The sequence below is a fragment of the Oryzias latipes genome, chromosome 3 (genome assembly GCF_053564925.1).
Source record: "Oryzias latipes strain Hd-rR chromosome 3, Olatipes_Hd-rR_3.1".
Taxonomy (NCBI): domain Eukaryota; kingdom Metazoa; phylum Chordata; class Actinopteri; order Beloniformes; family Adrianichthyidae; genus Oryzias; species Oryzias latipes.
This window is the reverse complement of record NC_136239.1, coordinates 17291207-17307567: the sequence shown is the minus strand read 5'-3', so window position 1 is coordinate 17307567 and position 16361 is coordinate 17291207. Positions and strand designations below refer to the sequence as shown.

Genomic DNA, 16361 nt, shown 5'->3' with positions numbered 1-16361 from the left:
TTTCAAAAGTGACTGTTTTCTGGTAATTTTTTGCATTTGGCTTGGCCAACACTCACAGTCTTTGTCTTCCCAGGAAACGAATGAGCTGGTGGCCATTAAGAAGTTCAAAGACAGTGAGGGTGAGTAGTGGGTGAGAAATAGTGGAAGGTTAGGGGCATGAGGAAATACATTTGTACCATGCCTCTCTTTGAATTTCCAAACAGAAAATGAGGAGGTTAAAGAGACGACTCTTCGGGAGCTGAAGATGCTTCGCACGCTGAAGCAGGACAACATCGTTGAGCTGAAGGAGGCTTTTCGCAGGAGGGGGAAGCTCTACCTTGTCTTTGAATATGTTGAGAGGGTCAGCTTCATGATTTTTGCCATGTATGCTTCACTAAGTCTGCACAGTGTGTAGACGTTTCACATCTAAGTTTGAGGATGTCGAGACTATGCAGGTTACCATAAAATCCCTGTCACCATAGCAACATATGAACCGTGCTGTTAGTGAGCAACGGTATTCCCCATTTGTTACCAGGGAAATACCAGGAGCTATATATATATATATATATATATATATGTATAAACGTGGCTGCAGAAAGCATCTGTTTTTCATTCTGGCTCTCTCTTTGTGTGCACATATGCTGCGGTTTCCAGAACATGCTTGAACTGCTGGAAGAATTTCCTAATGGTGCATTACCGGATAAAGTTCGCAGCTACATCTACCAGCTCATCAAAGCCATCAACTGGTGTCACAAAAATGAGATAGTGCACAGAGGTAAGAATAAAAAGAAAAATTCTACTTTTAAAATGAATCCAAACCAAAAGCAAATTTTAAATTAAAAAAATGAATAGTTTCAATAACTGCCAAATATTTTTTGGCAGTTGGTAAATTTTGCCTATCGGTAACACATTTCAGGTATCAGTGGACAATTTCGCTTTTAGTGTTTTAAGGTGATATTAAGCTCGGTACTGATGTCACAAAGACAAAAGAAATTAAAAAACCTTGACCATCACTCAAATTTTATATAAAATCATGATACAGCAGCATGTTTAACCCTTGTGCTATCCTAGGCACTTTGACATTGGGAGTTGGGTCATCTAGACCCACAAGACAGTGCGCTGAACTTTTTTCTACAATGATTTGTGATCTTCACTTGTTTCCATAGATTACCGTAAATTCCGGACTACAAAGCACACCCGATTACAAGCCGCACCCACCCACTTTCACGTGTTTAATTAGTTTTATACATACACAAGCCGCGTCAGAGTACAAGCCGCGCATGTGTTAGGCGATATTGTCATCCTGACAGATCACGGCCAGCATCACAGAGTGAGTGCAATTCATTAGCACATTGTTGGTGGTGCCAGCTTTGCCTCAGGCTCATGTATTTGAGTGTATTGACATCTGCCAAACAGCATGGACCTCTATTCTGTTCACAAGTCCCTCAGTTATGGTGTTTTTATTTCATTTTTTTTTTACTTATTGACAATCTAGGTATCATACATAAAATTACAAACAGTAACCATATAATCAACATTACATCCCTCAGTTATGATGAGGAAATTTACATCTGCGATTCCACATTTCCCATGAGTCTTAGGGGCTAAAGGCGGGGCCAATGCCTGGCTCGCCATTCTGTTGTACGTGTTTAAGAATGAGCAGCAGTGCATGGAGGGGTGAACGGGTACAGCTCTCCTTCCGCTTGTGTCGCGGCAGCGTTATGGGAGTAACAGGGCTGGTTAAAAAACACACCGGTAAAATACAGCAGCGGCGACTGAAAAGCGCGCGCCTCAGCGTGATACGCGCGCCTCAGTGCGGCGCGTGCGTCAGAATTCAGAAGCCTCTGCGCTCCGCTCCCGCCCCGCGCGCTCCTTGTCTCCCCTTCCTATCTACTCCGACACCTCTGGCCAGGGCGGCTTCAAGGAGGAGCACTTCGTCCCCGTTGCGCCGGTGGATGGAGCAAATCGTTTCTGTGCAAAGCAATCGGACTTAATACTGTACGTTTTGTGTATGAGGGGCGGGTGCGTTGTTACGTGTGGGAGCCTTCAGACTGCCATCGGCCCCGCAGCTCAATCAGCAGGAGAAGATGTCTCCAGCTCACACGGAGGCTGTGAATTTTTCAAAGCAAAATTCCGCTTTTACGGTTTCCTTAGAAACCGTAAAGGGAGTGTAAATTCACTCCATGCGCTGTTCTCTCCGTCACGCAGCAAACCGGCTTTTCCAAACCCGTTGGTGACGGTGGACTTTTTTACGCTGCTTTTAACGATTGCTTTTAACTTGAAAGCTTCATCATATTGCAGCGGCGATCTGGTGCACATTGGGTCTAATGGCACCAAAGGGTTCTGGGATGCGGCCGGGCATGCGTGTTTCATTTTGTTGAACCATAACTGAAGTGTCTAAGACCTGAAGTCAAGTCCATGCTGTTTGGCTGCTTAGAGGTGTGTTGAATATAAATGCCTTGTGCTTGGTGTTAGATAAAGAATTCAAACTATTCACTGAGTTCGAAAGTACGTACATGGCTGCCGCTAATTAAATCCATAAATTAGCCGCATCACTGAACAAGCCGCAGGGCTGTAAACGCAGGAAAAAAGTAGCGGCTTGTAGTCCGGAAATTACGGTACATGAAATCCTCTCCACCTTTATCCACCTTAGTCATGATAGGGATAACACGTCAATGGTCATCTTGACCCCATAGGATAGCACAAGGGTTAAAAAAAAGCCTTCATACGGAACACATATTTAAATCCATCTAAAGTAATAAAAAAGAAAATTGATACCAGTTTCTAATGTGCACGAGAAAGTATCTGGTGCTCACGAGAATGAAACTCGTGTGCAGCGCCCCAGTTATACAAAGCAAATGTATCTCTTGCTTTGAAACAAACCACATGACTAGAACTTGTAGGTGACGTTCAGAGATAAAATAATGGTGACGCTGGACAAGCAAAGCTGCTATGTCTTTGCAGACGAGTCCAAATGTAAAAAAAAAACTCAATAAGCTCATGTAATGTCCATTTCAGGTAACTGACACTGGTAATATCTCCTGTGTGCAAATGACACTTGGTTTCTCATGTGGATCACACACTTTCTTGTCTGCACAAGAAACCAGTTCTCATTTTTTCTACTTCTATACTTTTGAAACCAGACAGTTATACACTTCAGACAAAAGGCTTGTTTGTGATGTGCTATCTTGTTGGCAAATAGAACCTTTATTAATACACTCAGTAAAAAACAATAGTAACAAATATAAATCTAAAATACTATTAAAAATTGTGGTTTGAAGCTATATTTCTTTAAAGAGAAAAGATTTTTCTAGCAATTTTCTAGAAATCCGGGAACTGATTTATTGCAATCCTCTCCCTTTCCTTTCCAGATATCAAGCCAGAAAACCTCCTCATCAGTTCCAATGATGTTCTTAAACTTTGCGACTTTGGTCAGTCCTTTTACCACCTTCGATTCGCTGTCTCCTTATTTGTCCTTCAGTACTGCTTTTGGAAAATGTCCAAACAATCCTGTAAAAAGCAACTTCTCTGAACAGTAGTTGCTAATGGGATTGATTTGACAGATCTATTCATTTCAAACAGTTCATTAATGGTGCTGATTTATAGCTGTATCAAACAGACAAATGACATTAATGTGACCGTTCTTACTGCTTTCTAGGTGTATTTTCTCCATTTTAATGATTTTTTTTTAACAAAATCACACAGTCAGTTAGCTCTGCATAATTGGCTAATGCAATCCAACTGAGTCAGCTGGGGTGAGATTTTGTTTGTTATTCACTGTTGGAAGTGGCGTTCTGTTTGTTGTGATTTTTTGTGCTTAAAATGGATTTTGTTCTCTAGATAACTTAAGCCCAGTCTCTGACCACCTGCAGAGACCCAACTAATTAAAGTCTGGTCACATGTCAACATGACACATTAGTTTTCCCTCGAGTCTGAATGTTTCTTTATTGCTATTTATTTCAATCGTGTGGAAAAAAAGTGTTTTCTTTTTGCATCAAAATATCAGACTGACAGTCAAATCTATCACATTTTTAAAGTATAGATTTTTTTTTCCTCTCAGGATTTGCGCGTAACCTGTCTGAAGGGACAGATGCCAACTACACTGAGTATGTTGCCACAAGGTGGTACCGCTCTCCAGAGCTGCTGCTGGGGTGAGATCCTATAGATGCTTCATTTTTGCTCATCACACAGCTTCATCCACTGTAAGTGTTTTCCACCATTTTTTAAGTATCTCAAATTACTCAGCGTAAAAAAAAAAAGATGTTTTTAGTGTCTGACACAAGCTGTACAATAATAGCCGAGAAACCATAAATACCCATTGTGTCTCTTGTTGCAAAGTCATTTCAAAGTTTCCAAAGATCCCAAATGTGTCATGCTGGCTATTCAGAGAAAGGATTCAGATGACAAGTAGAATGATTTAAAATGAAGGCAGTGTGCAGGCAGACGAAATGAGAAGTACTAGTTTATACCAGAATTATTCTGTAAGGCAAGAATGGGCTCTCCTGCTGGTTGTGACTGACTTGTGCATCCCCAGTGTGGGCCGTTTTGGTCTATAAAAAAAGAAAAGGAGAAGAAACTGCTTAAGAAGGCGGGGATTAGTACAAATGGAAATGACAGCTCTCCATTGGGTCACAAAGAGAAGAGTGGGGGGAAAAATAGATACCCCCTATTTACTCCAAAAAGACCAAAACGGAAAACAATTCCTCGTCATTTTCTGTCTTGGTCTGGAGTTTGTCATGTAAACTTTAAAAACATAAACCTTAAAAGTAAATATTGAAACAAATCTGTTATGTAAAGTTTTGCTGATAGTTTCAGAAACAGATTTCCTTTACCTTTTACAAGGAGAGGCAGAGACCTCCTACTGGAGAAGTTTCCGCACATTTTTACAGTGCAGTTTCCTTTAAGGACCCACTCCGATTACAATTCAACTTTTGATGTTTTTAACATGTTCTTATTGCATGTTTCTGTTTATGGAGGACTTCTTTATAGAAAATTAGACTTCAAATTGCATTTCTGACTATTTCTTTATTCAAGTTGTTGTAAATCAGGAGCAAACAGAAAATGCTGTTGGAATAAGTTTGTAAGCGAGACATAGGAGTTGTTTTGGGAATCTTGTTTTGATTATTTGTCAGCTGTGTTCTCAAGATATTTATGCATGGCTGTCTTACAATGTCAACGTACAATCTTTATTCAGTTCATCACCAGAACAAAGTTCCCATAGTTAAATAGAAACACAAGTCTTTTTGTTTATTTTCTATTTTTTCTTAAACTAATCTATATCTATCGTCATCGATGCTCCAAACTGTTGTGTCAATATCTAAATAAAAGCATGTTCAATCTCAAATGAGATTTTATTTATGTGGAAAAACTGTTTTTGCCTTGAATCTGCTCAGATGTGGCTCCACACATTGATGCTGTGTTTTGGTAGCTTGAAATGCAGAAATTCTCGTCTTACCTCTTCTTTGTGGATGGGCTGGAGAACACAGCTTGCTGCAGTGTGCCTGCATGAAAAAAACAACATGTCACGAAGCCGTGAGTGTCATGGGGAGTGGGGTGCAGAGGTGGTTTGACCAGATGAAACATCATTTTGAACTGAGTTGACAGCTTATTAGTGGAAAGGCAAAGATACTCACATAGAAAAAAAAAAGAAAACGTGTTTTGAAAAGAGAGAAATTCTTACACAGCTGCCATTCATATTTTTGTTTCCATAGAAAAAAAGACCAGCGTTGCATAAGCATTATTTCTGATTACCACCAACTCTTAAAAATGGCTTGCACTAAAATTAGACAGAACTGCCGTGCTATGTTTGCTGTGTGTAAAACGGTGGCGCTACGAAACAAAATGTATGAGTTATGATGCTGACAAAATAAAGAGGAAGACACCACAAGGAGGAAAATAACCAGAACAGATGACAGCAAGTGCAGATCTTATCAAATAAATCCCAAACCAAGATTTTTACAAACTGACAACAATAAACTAACAATGCAAGAAAATTGTATTAAAGAAATTCACTGTTACTTCCCATGGCAGTTGTTAAAACTCTGAGATCAATATCTGTGGGCTGTTGTTTTGTGGAGAGCAGAGTTCAGATAACAAGACACCAGTTAGAACTAAAAAGTCAAATCCAGCTGCATCTTTGCAAGTATAACATTGTGTTTTGTAGGAAAACAACACTTTTCTTTTAAACTGTGTTTTTTTTGTCTCACATGCAGTAGAAGGCCATCAGTTTAGAGAATCAAAGAGGAATCGCAGTAAGGAAGTTAAAGTGTCCAGAAGACACAAAACAAAGTGGACTGGGTTAGCCCCCCCAAAAAAACACTGCCTTTCTAAGAAGCAATAATGCAGTATGGTTCTTCAGAGGAGACGGCGCTTTAAGGTTCGAGCTGGAAATGCAGCCTGTCTATATCTAGTTGCTCAGATGTTCAAATCCTAGGCCAACGAGTCATTGTGTCCTCGTGCTCCCAGCAATAACAGGAAGTGTGAAAAATGCTCCCAAGTGTTATCTAACAGTTTAGGTTCTGCCTGCCTTAGAAAACAATGACAAGACATTGACTTTGCTGATCTAATCCCAATTCTGAATTCAAACACATGAAATGGCCAGGCTTATAGCTGGAATATGTATGTATTCATGGTAAAGTCACCATGTTGTATGCACAGCACATGTTGCATGTGTTCTGAATTAACAAACCCAACACAGAATTTGAATTTATATTAGAAGTTAATGAAAGTTGCAACATTTCAGTGTTTTAGCTCCACGTTTGTTGCTGACTTAAAAAAAAACTTTCACACAGCACAATAGCAACATCTGACGCAGATCTAAATATCAAACGTCTTGTCATGTTTATGCCTTTTTCGTTCATACTTTTTTTACTCTTAACCTACTAATAGAGTCAAAGCTAAACAGCCATTGTTTGTGAAGCTATAGTTTTTAACCAGTGAGTGGGTCTGGCGTTGTCTCCCTTTGTCTCACCATAAAAAAATGCTAACAATATATCACATTAGTGTGAGAAAAGTAAATGTTTTTTCCCTATTATTATGCTCAAGGTTTGAAGTCATTTATACTTTTTGATACAATCTTCCACAATCTTCTGTAGACTTAAAAATCTGGATTTTGCCCTCCGGTAGTTGCATTTCGCCACTTTGACCACTTTATATTTTAAAGGGTTCTGCACAAAAATGCATTATTAAGCCAATATCTGTAAAAGATTTCTTTGATGTTTTTATTTAATGATCCTTGGTAGGAAGGTTCCTCCATATTACAGCCATGTTGAAAATAATCGACTTTACTGGCTTTTGGGAATTATTCTCATATCAATGTGAAACAGTTATGGTTGTCATAAACACATCTTCTCGTGTTGCTTTCCTTGTTTTAGGATTTTTTGGGGGTATCAAATGTCCGTTCTAGCATGGAGAAAGCTAAGCGTCATCTGCTGTAGCTTGATTTAGAAAATGCCCTGGAACATTTATTGAGACGGCGTTTGAATGCCGCCCACTGAAATTCTCTCTCCCTCCAACACCAGTGTTCCTTTGCATCTCTGCTGCCAGATCTCACCATTTTTCACCAGACTCATCAGCTTGTTTCACTCGAAACAACCTTCTCGCTGATCCTCTCTCTGGGAAAAAGCCTAAAATCCATAATTTTAGTTTATTCACCAATGAGGACCATCAGAAATGTCCATTTAGACATCCACCAATACCTTCTAGTTTCCCATTTTCACATTAGTTTTTTGTTTTCAAAAGCATTTCTTTTGTGAGGGTCACTAAGGTTCAAATGCTCTCTTCCAAATTAGTATTTCTGTTAAAAAAAAAGTTTCATTTCTCCTTGCCAGGGCTCCCTATGGGAAGGCGGTGGACATGTGGTCGGTGGGGTGTATCCTCGGAGAGCTGAGTGATGGACAGCCTCTGTTTCCAGGGGAAAGTGAGATTGATCAGGTGGGTGGTGGAGCAATAAGTGGTTGACAACGACTATGTAGAAAAAAGAGAAACTGTGGCATATGGAAATTAATCAAATGCAAAGACTTTAAAGCTTTTCAATCTAAAAGGACAAATTTCCTCCATTTATGCAGTTTTTCAGACAGAAACTTTGATAGGTTAAAAATCGTTCTACCTTTTATAATCTTACTCACTCCAAAGAAGCAAAGAAGTAACTTTGGCACATGATCTCTGTCTGCAGACTGCAGTTGTTTCTATTAAAAAAAACCTTTTAGCACTTTCAGATTTCACAAACTCACAAGAACTTTGATCTTTTATTGCTAAAAAAAAAAAAAGGTGAGCAATCCAGCATAAATTCTAAATCTTGAAATGTGGATACAATTTCTATTATTTATTTATTTTTTTTCCACTATATAACATCACACAGAACTGGAGTTCAATGAACCTTTGTGATATCACATAAAAAGTAGCACCAGCCCTGATGCAGCATCTGTTTTATCTCCAGCTCTTCACCATTCAAAAGGTTTTGGGTCCACTTCCTGCAGAGCAGATGAAACTCTTCTACAATAACCCACGATTCCATGGCATTAGGGTAGGAAAAGCCTCAACTGCAGTCAAATCTGCACTTCTTCTCCAGTCAGCCTTCATCTCTCCCTTTTTGCTTCATGTCCTTGTCTCTTAGCTTGTCTCCTTCTAACTGTGTCTTTTATGGCGGTGTTCCCAGCACCATGACAGAGTGGATTGCAATGACTCATGTGATAGGTGGTTGGTGTTCAGTTTAGCAACAAATGAAAATGTCCCTTCGGACTAAAAAACCTGCTAGTGTGTGTCTGTGATTTGAGCTGAGAGCTAATTTTTTTTGTGCCAGGAATCTTTACTGTATAAATGCTGGACTTCCTCATAAAAATGCCAAAAAAAAGCTTATTTTTCATTGTTTGTGCTTCTTTAGTTCCCTTCAGTTACTCATCCTCAGACTTTGGAGAGAAGGTACCAAGGGATCTTAAGTGGCCTGTTGTTAGATTTGATGAAGGTAAAGGGAAAAACAAAGATCAAAACTTGGTTAATAATTAAATCAATTTGGGAAATTGGAAACCTGAAGACTTTAAACTGTTCTGTCCACATCCTCTCCTGCTTAGAGTCTGCTGCTGTTAAACCCAACTGAGCGCTATCTGACAGAACAAAGCCTGAACCACCCAGTCTTCCAGCCTCTACGGCAGGCAGAGCGTGAAAGAACTTCTCTTTCATCTCCAAACCCACCGTGCTCCTCCAAGAGGAAAACACACCATCATGGGGAAAACACAGTTCCTACAAGGTTTGAACAAAGCCCTCCACCTGAGTCACATACTACTGATCTTTGTAGTATTAAATTTAGATTTGATCAAGTTAATCGCAGTTTTATTTCTTTCTTTTTACTTGGACTTGCCTTATTTAGCTGAAGAAATCCATTCACAGAAGACATTCGAATTCAGTGTAAAATACTGATGAGGGCTGTTGTGTTGTGTGATTCCACCCTGTGGCCTTGGTTAAGAACAATGATCTCACAAACTCAACACACTTTCACAGTGTATCAAAGAAGCACTCTGCAAAAACAGACTCTTAAGAAAGTAAAAAGACCCTTGTTTTAAGAAAAATTGTTTTATTTTCTGCTTTGCAAGAAAAAAAAGTCTTTCTTTTAAGCAGGGTTTTCAAAGGCAAAGAATTTTAGTTTAAGAAAACGCATCTTAATTTACAATTTTTTTAAAAGTAAGATTTCTCGATAAGACCGTTATTCAAAACCCATTGTCAGATTTTTTTCGTCTATTTAAAGAAAATCTGCAGACGAGGTAAGACTTTTTGACTTATTTCTGAGGGGTCTATTTTTGTTTTTGCAGCTGCTTTGTTGGTTTAGTTTCTAGTAAAGTAAAAAGTATTTGCCCCCGGTTGAATTTTTTAGTGCAGCTGTCAGACCTAAATGATGGTGATTATCACACAACACATTACGACTAGAGAGACGTCCAGAAGAACAACAAAAGGTCATTTTTAAGACATGTTGGAATCCAGGGATGAAGAACTTTCCTGGAAGTGAATTTTCTCAAAAGTGACTTTTTTATTAAGCACACCTGAACAAATATTAGAAACTTCACCGCTGTAGAGTGAGCAGATCCTGAAGTGGTCCATTTAAATCTGGTTTGATAGGAAATTGCCTTTTGTGGAATAAACAGGCTATTCATAGAGTAAAAACTATTTTGGTGTGGCTGCATAAACAACTCATTGTCAGTTATTAAAACCACTTGATAGCAAATTCTGTCATTAATAAGATAGATTTAAGGCATAAATATATTTTGTTACTTGGGGCTTATATATTAAAATTGAGTTTTTTGTCTCTTAAATTTATTATATTGTTTTTGAAAGCTCATTTTGTATTTTCTCATGTTATCATCTTTGCTTCCTACTACAACTCGTCTTAGGACATAATTCATTATTTAGTAGGGGTTTAAGGATTCAGTTTAATGACAATTAGATTCATATCCTATTGGTTCATTTTGAACGATCTAATTCACCTACCTAAAATCGTTCAAGTACATTTTCAGCAAAAAATCCCACCAGTGTGACTCTGAGATAAATACCTGATACTGAAAAGAGCAGCTGAAGTTTTCCAGATTCCTTGTATTTCTTACAAAATAATCAATTGTAAATTAAATATGTGTACAAACAAACAAGTAAACAACAATTAATGGCAAATCCATTCACATTTTGGTTTCATAAAGTTTTTCCACATCACAATAATACAAACGGAACGTAATTACACCCCCTATTATTTAGGTCCAATAAACATCTCAAAAAGTAATTGGAAACGTGTAATATTTTATATTTTAAAGCAATCCTCTGGTTTAAGAGAATTTTTATTATTATTTATCATTCCTACTGAAAAAATGTAATAATACATTAACAATATTGGCTAGAGTTGACTTATGGTGTGAAAGCTGAGTGACCCTCATTCTCATCCTCAAGGAGTCACAACAAGAGCTCAAGTCGTCACTCCAACAGCAAAGAATGTTCCAGCCTCCCTCGCCATGGTGACCTTCATCACCTTAGCAATGAGAGTTTTCTGAATGGAAACAAGCCAGCTCCATCCAGTTTAAGTCCTACACTTCACCCCAAAGCCCAGTACATGTCCCAGACCCTCAATCGCTCTGTGTCATCCAGCAAAGACCTTGCCAACAACAACCTACCACACCTTCTTAGTCCCAAAGAAGCAAAAAACAAGACAGAGTTTGATTTCAACTTGGGGCCCTCACCAAAGTTGTCGGATCCAGGACATGGGGGGAAATATGGCCATAGCAAACCAAGTTCCTCTCGCTCACAGCAACAGCAGCAGCAACAGCAGCAGCAGCAGCAGCAGCAGCAGCAACAGCAGCAGCCACCCCTTGGCCGCCATAACTTTCTAGAAAATAAAACCAACACCTTACAGTCGGGAGCAGAGAAACAGCACGGACGCCATGGCCACAGTATGGCTGATTCTGCTCACGGATCCATGTCTTCATCCTCTAAAAGTTCTGCTTCTTATCTAAGCCTGTCAAAAAGCCACAATGCTTTGAGCGACGCCAAATCTGTGGGGAACCTCAGCGACGGCCGGCTTCACGTTGATGATCCAAACTCCAACACAGTTGCAGGTGTGGGGCCAAGTGCCAGATTCTTCCCCACCAGCTGTTTAGACCTCAACTCACCTTCAGGTCCTCCAGGACCCCCTGGCAGCCCCTCTGCTCGACACAGTGAGCGAGCTGGGCACAGCCCTGCTTCTCGGAGCAGCGGAAACGCTCGCATGGAGAGCAGCACACTCGACTCTTCATCAAGACACAAATCTAGACATAAATCTTTAGCTCCAGGTAGGTTTCAAAGTTATTTTCAAGATTTGAATCCAATTTATTTCTTTATTAGAAGTGTTCATGATTAAAACAGCATTTATACAAGTTTGAACGCTCTAACTTTAATGCAACTAACATTAATGTAACTAATTAATGTGAGGCCGCTGGACAACACAAAGGGTTTTTCTAGGGCTGGGCATGTAAACAAACATTTTTATTAACACTCCGAACACCTGGTAAGTTCGGATTATGGTTTTGACACTTACACAAACAATATATTTCTACTGAACAATTGGACCTTCAAACTACTTTTTAAAAATATATATTTCAAATCAAAAACATTTTTATATATTTTTTAAATTTTGCTGGTTGCTGCAAATACTTGTAAGTAATAATAAAGATCATGCAATTAATCGTTAAAGAAATGTTGAATTGTTGCCCAGCACTAGCTTTTTTTTCTGTCAACTTTTTTTTTCTCCCTCGTCTTAACTCCCTTGATCAATTTAGAGTAAAAAAGCCACTTTGGAGAACAGGTAAAATGCAGCACAAACCTAGGGATTAAAGGCCAAATCCACCCCTGACAAAGGTTTTTAAAAAAATCAAATCTAAATATATCTATGTAGGTGTTTAATTTACTTAAAAAATGCCTCCACCTTCAATTTTGATTAGTTAATTAATTAAGAGAACAAATGTTTATATTTCATTAAATTTTTGAGGAAAGAAGAATAACTGGCTTTGTAAAACGTTAATGTTTGTTGAATAATTGTGCTCTTTTTATTTACCATGCACTAAAGAAATTTAAAGCAAAAAAAGAACTAAGGCAGAGATGTTCAAATAGTTTAAAAATCATATTTTGAGTGTTTAGATAACTTTTCAATTTCACTTCTGATTTTAAATTTTGTACTTCAGACAATGCTGGTGGTCCGGACCTTCTAGATGCAGGAGGAGCAGGGATGCCCGTCACTCACACTCTGCCTTCTCCACATGAGTCCTATCACTATGGCCTGGGCTATACCTCCCCCTTCTCCTCTCAGCAAAGACCTCAGCGCCACTCCATGTATGTCAGAAGGGAACGCCATCGACCACACGGGATTGAAAGCGGAATGGCGGGCCTGCCCCCACCAGGGCAGGCTATACCGACAAGAGCCAGCAGCCTTCAGCTGCTCTCCCCGCAGCTGCAGCACCGCACCACCCTGACTGGACATTCTGTGAGCTCTTCAAGAGAGGACTGCACCGAAGACCTTACCAGGGTTAGTGGCAGCCATCGTCACCAGGGTCTGTTGTAGCAAATAGTTATCTAATTTGTCTAATCCTCATGTAGTGCCTTTAAACCATTCTTCTTCGCATTGTAACAATGTTGTGCATTCCACAATCGATTTCCCTCTCTTAGAAATGTCATAGAGCAATAAACATAAACAAAAACAAATGTTAGTATTTCAAGGAAAAGCTTCAATCAAAATCAATGTCTTTGGTTATACTCACTTGAGTTTTATCTTTATTGATGTTGGCACATTTATTGAAAAAAACAAACAACTTTTTATCATTTAATTTTCCAAATTCAAAAAAGTTTTAAAAATGTGTTTTTCTCTTTGTGCAAAAACGGTCAATTTTAATCCAAGCCAAAGGCACTTATATGGTTGCAATATCTGGTTAAAATACAGAAGAAGGCTTTAACTGTTGCTGCTAGTACCAAATATGTGTTCTCAATTTCTGCAGTAAAAAAAAGCTGCTTCAGGTGAAATATAATAAAAAGCAAAAGCACAATATTTAAAAAGAGATGAAAGTTCAAAAAAGATTAAAGTTCAAAAAAGGTGTAAGTAATAATAGGCGAGCAGCAGTGCAGTAAACAGATATGGCACAGTCATTGTGTTTCATAACACACTTAGCATAACCTTTCAGATCAAAGCTGCAAAGCACAATGTAGTCAATACTTTATTTAAAAAAAGTTATTAAATCAAACATAACATAAATATAAATATTCATTTACAACATAATCTCAAATAAGTTCCAAATAAAATACTATAAAGAAATTAAGATAGACTGTACAATGGAGTAGTGGTTCGCCCGCTTGCCTAACAGCAAGAAGGCCCTGGTTTGAATCCCAGCTGGGATCTCTCTGTGTGGCGTTAGTATGTTCTCCTCGTGCATTTGTGCTATCCTACAACATTCCAAAAATATGCTTTATGGAGATTCTAAATTGTGTGTGGCCTTGCAATAGACTGGCGACCTGACCAATAATAACTGGGATAGGCTCCAGCATGGACTCTCTCTGCCCCACCCCTGGAACGAATGCAGTTCGGGAATCAAACTCACTGGATATTCACTTTCTGTTGTAAAAAGCTGCTTAGATATGGCAACATTTAGCATAAAAAAATATGAATTATAGATTTATCTATGTGCCGTGCATGTAAATGTGTTTGTTTAAAAATACAGGGAAAAAGAGCATCGTTTTTTGTGTGTCACACAAAGGTCTTCCTGCACAAACACTATCTTTGAAGGCCTCCTATGGCTGCATGGGAAGTCAGCAATTGCTCTCAGATGTAACAGGAAAATAATCTTTGCCAGAAATAATTGCATTTCTTCTTAATCACAATATATTTTATGGTAAAGTATGTTAAAAGACCACAAGCTTATTTCTGTTTTATTGTGTGTCGACTGAATCAGTGTTTGTCTGCATGATTATAGGTGTGCTATAAAGTGATGCATTTGCAGGTTCTGTCTCACATTGTCATTGCCACTGCACCATGCTGCTTCTCCAGTCTGCTTTGACCTTCACCTGTCCATCTTCTCTACAGAGTGAGCAGCCCCCTAAAGACATGAGCCACCCTTGTGCCCCGATCAAAGACTCTGCGAGGGACAACACTGCTGCTTTTCATACACAGCTGTCTAAAAATGAGGTCCGACCCCCTAATTTCTCGCTGCCTCATCCGGCACAGCAGCCCATCAGAGTGCTGGTTTTCATAGCCTTTTATGTTCAAACTCAGTACAGCAGCTTCACAGCACATTGTCGCTTCTATAAGTGTAACTTCACTCGAAAGCCCTAGAACTGTCCTGACTGTCTTGTGATGAATGCAGTACAGAATATGATTTCTAACAACAATCAGTTGATGAAATTATGACTTATAATTTTAAAGACTGAAAAAATGTTTGTTTGTTTGTCCTGAGGTATTCCTACCGCGCATTGTGTGTGTGTTTTTAGGTCAGCATGTATCACGACCCTCATGAGGATGGAGGGTCCTCCAAAGAGAACCGAATGATCTTCACTGAGTCTATGCCTCGGAGAGTTGGCAGTTTCTATCGAGGTGAGGCCCACTGGGCCAACATATGTTTTTAAAATCACTGTGAGGACTGCCAGGTCCATCAACAAGTCAATCATAACAGTAACATACATGTGCACTGACCAAAAATATAAATGCAACACTGTTGTTATTGCTCCCATTTTTTATGGTATGAACTCAAAGATGTGAAACATTTTCCACATACACAAAATAACCAGTTCTCTGAAATATTGTTCACAAATCTGTCTAAATCTGTGATAGTGAGCACTTCTCCTTTGCCAAGACAATCCATCCCACCTCGCAGGTGTGCCATATCAAGATGCTGATTAGACAGCATGATTATTGCACAGGTGTGCCTTGATATGGCATTGTATTGATTGATGTTTTAGGCCAGCGGAAATATCAGAATAAAAGCAGATCAACTTCCGTTGCAGATATACTTCCGTTTTGAGTTAATTGTTTCGTGTTGTGAGTTATCTTTTTTTCTGATGTGATGAATTGAAGTGTGTTATTTTGTGTTCTGTTGCATGTAGTGACCCTCTGAGCCACCGTACTAAATGGTTAATAAACACAGTCATCCCATAAAATTATCACTGCAAAACCGGCATTAAAAGCTTTAAAAGGAACAGCTAAGTGAAAATTCAAGGTTTTATGTTTACTCTGGTTTGCGGATCCTTTATGTATAGTTATAAATTGTGTATATAAGAACATAAGAGTCGATAATCAGACGTTTAAGTCAGGGCCATTTCCACAAGTGGATAAAGTCAAGCACCTTTGAAGCAATATTCTGAAGTATTCTGAAGTAATGTGATGGGATGTCACCTTTGCAATATGGCCTAAACAAGAGCAACTCAGCCACAAAGCAAAGAAGTATGCAGATTTGTCGGGTCATAATCTTCTTCAGTTGTTGATTCAAATAGTTTCCTACAATCTGTTAGAAGATTTAGGACTCATTGAAACTTTTTCATACTGCACATAATTTGAAATAATTTTTCTGACCTGATTGTTCCTTTTCAGTCCCTTCCCCCAGACCGGACAACTCCTCTTCTTTCCACGAAGGTGTCGGTCAGGGTCGAGGACAAGTCATGCCCGTTGTACCCGGTGACCAGGTTGCCATGGCAAACCACTCCAAACGACAGACAGCTTTTGACTGGTTAGTGGTCTTTGTTTTTGCCAAACACAATGAGATGTGAGTTGAAGAATCATTTGGTTTTAGGCTTTTCCTGTACTGTACATAAAAACAGTCACTGTAAATCTGAGTCCATCGTGTTAAAAGAATATAGAGAAAAACACCTTTATTTATCCAGTTTCTTAGCTAAATATAGAA

General features: G+C 38.9%; 1 protein-coding gene and 1 long non-coding RNA gene across 6 annotated transcripts in view; one reads left to right on the top strand and one right to left on the bottom strand.

Moving 5' to 3' along the window:
• Nucleotides 1-16361, top strand: part of cdkl5 (cyclin dependent kinase like 5) — a 44379-nt gene that overhangs the window by 18473 nt on the left and 9545 nt on the right. For 3 of the 5 annotated variants that reach the window (XM_020712718.3, XM_011488726.4, XM_011488722.4), the window contains exons 4-17: nt 74-119; nt 204-340; nt 634-754; nt 3351-3410; nt 4040-4130; nt 7809-7911; nt 8417-8503; nt 8861-8941; nt 9048-9223; nt 10903-11777; nt 12666-13006; nt 14552-14653; nt 14956-15058; nt 16052-16187. In XM_020712718.3, the coding sequence (XP_020568377.1) occupies nt 74-119; nt 204-340; nt 634-754; nt 3351-3410; nt 4040-4130; nt 7809-7911; nt 8417-8503; nt 8861-8941; nt 9048-9223; nt 10903-11777; nt 12666-13006; nt 14552-14653; nt 14956-15058; nt 16052-16187 (2459 nt within the window). The remainder of the gene's footprint in view (nt 1-73; nt 120-203; nt 341-633; nt 755-3350; nt 3411-4039; nt 4131-7808; nt 7912-8416; nt 8504-8860; nt 8942-9047; nt 9224-10902; nt 11778-12665; nt 13007-14551; nt 14654-14955; nt 15059-16051; nt 16188-16361) is intronic. The other 2 variants (XM_078944284.1, XM_011488731.4) reach the window with 1 other exon arrangement.
• LOC144990946 (uncharacterized) lies at nt 4413-16158 on the bottom strand. Its single transcript, XR_013654822.1, has 3 exons — nt 16034-16158; nt 5435-5480; nt 4413-4529 (listed from the first exon to the last, which is right to left on the bottom strand). It is a non-coding gene; the product is annotated as an uncharacterized LOC144990946 (long non-coding RNA).